Source organism: Vicia villosa, linkage group LG2 (assembly GCF_029867415.1).
Source record: "Vicia villosa cultivar HV-30 ecotype Madison, WI linkage group LG2, Vvil1.0, whole genome shotgun sequence".
NCBI classification, from domain to species: domain Eukaryota; kingdom Viridiplantae; phylum Streptophyta; class Magnoliopsida; order Fabales; family Fabaceae; genus Vicia; species Vicia villosa.
The window spans coordinates 193596262-193601617 of NC_081181.1; the positions used below are offsets into that span (position 1 = coordinate 193596262).

At 36.5% G+C, this 5356-nt stretch overlaps 1 protein-coding gene across 3 annotated transcripts; it reads left to right on the forward strand.

Annotated features, from left to right (window-relative positions):
* Nucleotides 1-4858, forward strand: LOC131653421 (protein FAR1-RELATED SEQUENCE 5-like). 3 transcript variants are annotated; one of them, XR_009299080.1, is made up of 6 exons: nucleotides 1-452; nucleotides 837-3081; nucleotides 3168-3248; nucleotides 3344-3682; nucleotides 4178-4376; nucleotides 4476-4858. XR_009299080.1 is itself a non-coding variant. In XM_058923554.1 (4 exons), exons 2-4 carry the CDS (start codon nucleotides 844-846, stop codon nucleotides 3635-3637), a joined length of 2613 nt encoding a protein of 870 aa, XP_058779537.1. In that variant the 5' UTR covers nucleotides 1-452; nucleotides 837-843; the 3' UTR covers nucleotides 3638-4113. The 3 variants fall into 3 exon arrangements, 1 of the variants encoding a protein (XP_058779537.1); XR_009299079.1 differs by having other exon boundaries at nucleotides 3344-3695; nucleotides 4476-4857; XM_058923554.1 differs by lacking the exons at nucleotides 4178-4376; nucleotides 4476-4858 and having other exon boundaries at nucleotides 3344-4113.
* Nucleotides 4859-5356: the final 498 nt, after the last annotated feature.

Sequence of the window (5356 nt, forward strand, 5' to 3'; positions counted from 1 at the left end):
TCTACGGTGCATTCGCCCGTTTGACTTCAGTGGTGAAGTCACTGTCTGACCAATCAGAATTAAGCCCTAAGCCCTAATAGTGCCACAGTGGACTGAAGCATTAAATGACCTTATTGACACTTACTGTGGTAATTTTATAGTTTATATATTGCAACTTAGTCCCTAACATATTAATATTGTTTTTAAAATGTAATATTTTTATAGACAAAATCAATTAAATTAAAACAAATTAATCAACTCAACAAATTAATCAACTCAACAAATTAATCAACTCATCTCCATCTCCCTCACTTCATCATCGTGAACAGAAATTGAAAATAAAAATTCTTCATCCATCATCTCATCTTGGCATTTTTTCCCAACTACAAACTCAACGCAACAGTTATCGTCTCATCTTGGCATTTTTTCCAAACACTGCAAACTCAACACAACAGTAAGCGTCCCATTCACAGGTTCGTATTGAGCACGCTGCTGCAAATGTAAATGATAAAATGGTTGTTATATTTGTTTGAATAGTTAAGATTTACTGATTTCAAATTGGGAATTAGGGTTTAGGATTGGGAATTAGGGTTTATGATTGAATTTGTTTTATTTACATGGGATTTATATTTGATGATTACGAAATTTTAATTTTGGTGGGTACCTTTGAATCAGGTCGATTGATTTAATAACGTAATAAGGAATTGTGATTGATGCTTGAAATTGTTTTCTGTACATGGGTTTCCTATTTGATGATTTGGAAATTTCAATTATGTTAAGTATCTTTGATTTGAATAGGAAATTAGGTACTGTGATTTATGTTGATTTTTGGTGTGTTAACAAATGTGTTAATTCAGGTTTACCATGAAAAACACCGACCATTATGATTCGTACGACTATCGATGCCGTGACAGTGGTACATCTGATTCTGAATCCGACAATGGTCGGGATGACAGTAATTCGGTGTCCAGTGCGTACCAAGGTTCAAGTGATGGTGATGGCGATGGCGATGGTGATAGTCACGGTGAAAAATTTGTTGAATTTGATGCAGTTGTAGGTGATAGAACAGTGAAAATTAATGCCCTTACTGCTGATGAAATTCGTGCTATGGAATTCGGTACAGTTGATGAAGCTAATGTGTTTTATTTCAAGTATGCTAAATGTAAAGGGTTTGCCATTAGGAAAAGTGATGTTAGGACAAGATCGACTGAGGATGGACAAACAATTATAATGAGGCAGTTTGTATGCAATAAACACGGTCTAAGAGATACAAAACACTTAAGGAGGCTTGATAGAAAAAGAGAACACAGACCTACGACCCGCACTAATTGTCCCGCTAGGCTTCGTGTGCATTACAACCCCCAGAAGGATATTTATGTAGTGACATGTTTTGAAGAGGCTCACAACCATGAATTAACACCATCTAGGTTTGTCCACTTACACCCCATTTATCGTGAGATTACTGCAGCAGATAGAGCTCAAATTGACGGTCTACAGTCAAATGGAATTAGAACTTGTCATATAATGGGGTACATGGTTGCTCAGAAGGGTGGACACGATCGTGTTGGGTTTACAAAGAAGGATCTGTACAATTATTTTGATAGTAAAATGCGTGCTAATATTAAAGATGGTGACGTTGCCGCTGCTATAAATTATCTAACTGTGAAGTCATCTACTGATCCCATGTTATATGGTAAATATGCCGTAGACATGGATGGACGAATGAAGTCTCTTTTTTGGGCTGATGGAAGCAGTAGATCTGACTATTTTTGTTTTGGCGATGTGATTGCGTTCGACACGACTTACAAGAAGAACAAATACAACTACCCATTGGTTATATTTTCAGGGTGTAACCACCACTCTCAGACAGTTATTTTTGGTGCTGCGTTGGTGTCAGATGAAACGACAGAGACGTATAAGTGGTTGTTGGAGTGTTTTTTAGAGTGCATGGAAAATAGATACCCAGCAGCAGTTGTAACAGACGGAGATGGGGCGATGAGGGAATCTATAAAACAGGTGTTTCCGGATGCGACACATCGTTTATGCGCTTGGCATTTGAACAAGAATGCGTCTGAGAATGTAAAGAACTCGGCATTTTTGAAAGATTTTCAAAAAGCCATGTACTCTAATTTTACAAAGGATCAATTTGAAGAGTTTTGGTCAAAAATAATTAAAGATAACGGACTTGAAGGAAATCCTTGGGTTGCAAAAACGTACGAGAACAGGTCACTATGGGCAACTGCATATCTACGTGAGAAGTTTTTTGGACGTATAAGAACTACGTCTCAATGTGAAGCCGTCAATGCAGTCATCAAGAGTTATGTCAGGAAGAAAGGCTGCATTTTTGAATTTATGCACAATTTTGATCAGGCTATGAGATCTTATAGAAACAATGAACTGATTGCCGATTATAAATCAAAGTTTTCAGAACCTGTGATGACTACTCAACTGCGTGCCCTTGAGAGCCATGCTGCGAATGTTTATACTATGGAGATTTTCAAGGAAGTCAGAGATGAAATAGTGAAGTCTGGATCATTGATTGTTAAGGAAAAGTTAATTCGCAACGGATTTAAGACTTATCGATTTACAAAATATTGTTGTGATAACTATGACGTAGAGGTTGTGTATGATGGTGAAACACTTCAATGTGAGTGTAGGTTATGGGATTCTCATGGGATTCCATGTTCTCATATGTTTGGTGTCATGAAGGAAGAACATGTTAGTCTCATTCCCACCGGTTTGATTTTGTCGAGATGGACGAAGGATGCAAAAATTCAGTACTTGAACATGAATTGTAATGGTTCTGATGATTCTAAAATGATTGAGCTAGCTCGGTTTGGTGCATATTGTTCTGCATTTACTGCCTTTTGCAATGAAGCTTCAAAAAGGGAAGGTGTTTATGGGGAAATAATGGGTGACATTCTGAAGTTACACAAAAAGTATTGCAGTACGGACGATCCTATTTTGGCATCGAACTCAGTTGTAGGTGATCCAAATATTGTGAATAGCAAAGGTGCTCCAAAGAAAAGAAAGAATGACATAAAATCTATTAGGCGATGTTCTAAATGCAACAGTAGAACTCATAATGCAAGGAGTTGTTCGGTAATTTCGAAAGCTATATTCTGTTCGTTTGAGTCAATCTGTTGCTCTTTTGATAAACATAGTAGTTTCTGTTGTATAATTTGCAGGTTGCGGAAAACGCGCCATCTGAACAAAATGTTGGTATGACGTCGCGGCCAGTAACTGATTCATTCAGCCAGGTTGTGAAGGTATTATGTTTTTTTTTAATACAAGCTCTGATATGCTGTATTAATTATAACGTGTTATTATTTGTATCACAAGAATAATTTGTTTGTTAAAACAGAACAAGAATGGAAAAAGAGGTCGCATTGGTGGAAGTAGTGTGCAAAATAAATGTACAGAACCACCGAACTCTCGTGGCGCGAATGTGACAGCGACTTCTCGTGCGGAAGTTGGAAGCACAAGCATACCCATGCCTGCAATGTATGGATTGCAACCCGTGTTGCCAGCGGTACAACCGATGTTGCATCCAATGCATGTACAACCGTTAATCCCACTATATCCAACGACAGTTGCGGAAAATTCGGGTTCGTGTTTCGGTAGGCCACAACGACTGATGAACAATGGTGGTACTTGAACGAGCAAATAAGTAGCTGTAATTTGACCAGGCATGACTTTGGAGGTGATTTTTAGTGGTATGACAAGGTTTAGGTTAGAATACATGCATCTATATAGGTTTTTTGTGTCATAGCATATAGTTTGTAAGTTCAGTGGAGTCAAATCAACACTGATACAGTTTATATGTTCTACTGTCAGTCACCTAATTCTATGAGTGCAGTAGTGGTTATATTACCATCATGCATTAATATTTTTTTTCACCTAAAGTTAATGCCATTGAATGAGGTTTAGGTTAGGTGTAACTATACCTATATAATTTTTCCAATATATATAGTAGTAGTACCACCAAGAGAGGAAAAAATAACATAAGGAAAAAAATCTTGTTATAAAAGTGAATTGTTAAGTGTTCTTGCTCTTGAGAAATGTCCAGTGGTGAATCCCACTCAGTGACTTCAAGTGATACGTAATTATGTTTATCATTTGCTTACATATTTGCGTTTACGTATAATTTCATTGTTTGCTTTGTAATTTTAATAGTTGCATGTTTATCTTTTTGAAGGATGGATGAACAATGGGCTGAGTATTTAGGTAATTACGTTTACGATGAGGTTGAACAGAATGTCGATCTCAGTGACATTGAAAGTGATGAAGGTGAAGAAGAGATGGATGAAAATTTCGGTGATCCCGTGGTTGAAGAAAATGGCATTTCATTCAATTATCGTGTCACTGCTGCTTGTGTAAGAGGAAAGAATGTTTTCGTAAGTAATCTGGACCGGTTATTTTAATCGACATGTTGGTATGTTAGATATGCATGTATTGGTAATGATTTTGTGCTATGAAACATATATAAAATGCAGCACTTTCCATCTAATGTTGCTGCCAATTGGTTATTGCCGTTGCAAACTGAGATAGACATTGTCGATGTTCATACCGATGCTGTTTACCCATGTGTGTTGAAGACTGGTAGGAGGCCAGGGGAGAGATATCTTTGCTTAGGTTGGTATGAGTATGTTAAAGCAACTCGTCTGAGGGCTGGTGATGTTCTTGAGTGCACTGTGGCAGATCCTCCTACAAGAATGTTTGTTCGTTTTATGATGTAATACGAATAATTTTAGGTGTATAATTAAACTTGGTTGAAGATGGAAAGTAATTTTCTTTGATGTTTTGTTAAGTAGTTGGTATGTAGTTTGTTTTGATGTTGTCTGTTTTGGTGTTGAAATGAATCAAATGTTGAGTTTCATTATGTACGTTTGCAGTGTAATGAAGTATTGTATCTCTTGTGTATAATATTAAATTAAATCTTAGCATTTTGCATCATTCAGTTAGCAGTTTACTCACTACAAATATTTCAGATGAGAAGTTTCTTTTTTCTATAAATGAATAATTTGTTTTCTGATAAATCAAGGCATTAGTAACAAAAGCATAAACAACAACAACAACCATAAATTAGGTCATTAGGAACAGAAACGTGAACAACAACAACCATAAATTAGGTCATTAGTAACAGAAACCTTAATCCGGAAAATACTTTGCATATTCATGCTTTTTCATTTTTGCACCCCCTGAATTTTGAGCATTGCATGGGTTTTTGCATGGATCCTTACTCCGTACAAATACTTTTTGATATAAAAAGTATATAAATCATGCAGATAAACAACAGAATGTGCTATGATTAATACAACCACAAAAAGGGCCCAATCTTAATAAACTGGGGTCAACCATAAAATTTCCCAGCAAT

Coding starts and splice junctions, on each gene's coding strand:
- LOC131653421 (XM_058923554.1), top strand. CDS start 844: ATGAAAAACACCGACCATTATGATTCGTACGACTATCGATGCCGTGAC. Junction 3,082..3,167: donor ATAATGCAAGGAGTTGTTCG/GTAATTTCGAAA, acceptor TATAATTTGCAG/GTTGCGGAAAACGCGCCATC. Junction 3,249..3,343: donor CATTCAGCCAGGTTGTGAAG/GTATTATGTTTT, acceptor TTGTTAAAACAG/AACAAGAATGGAAAAAGAGG.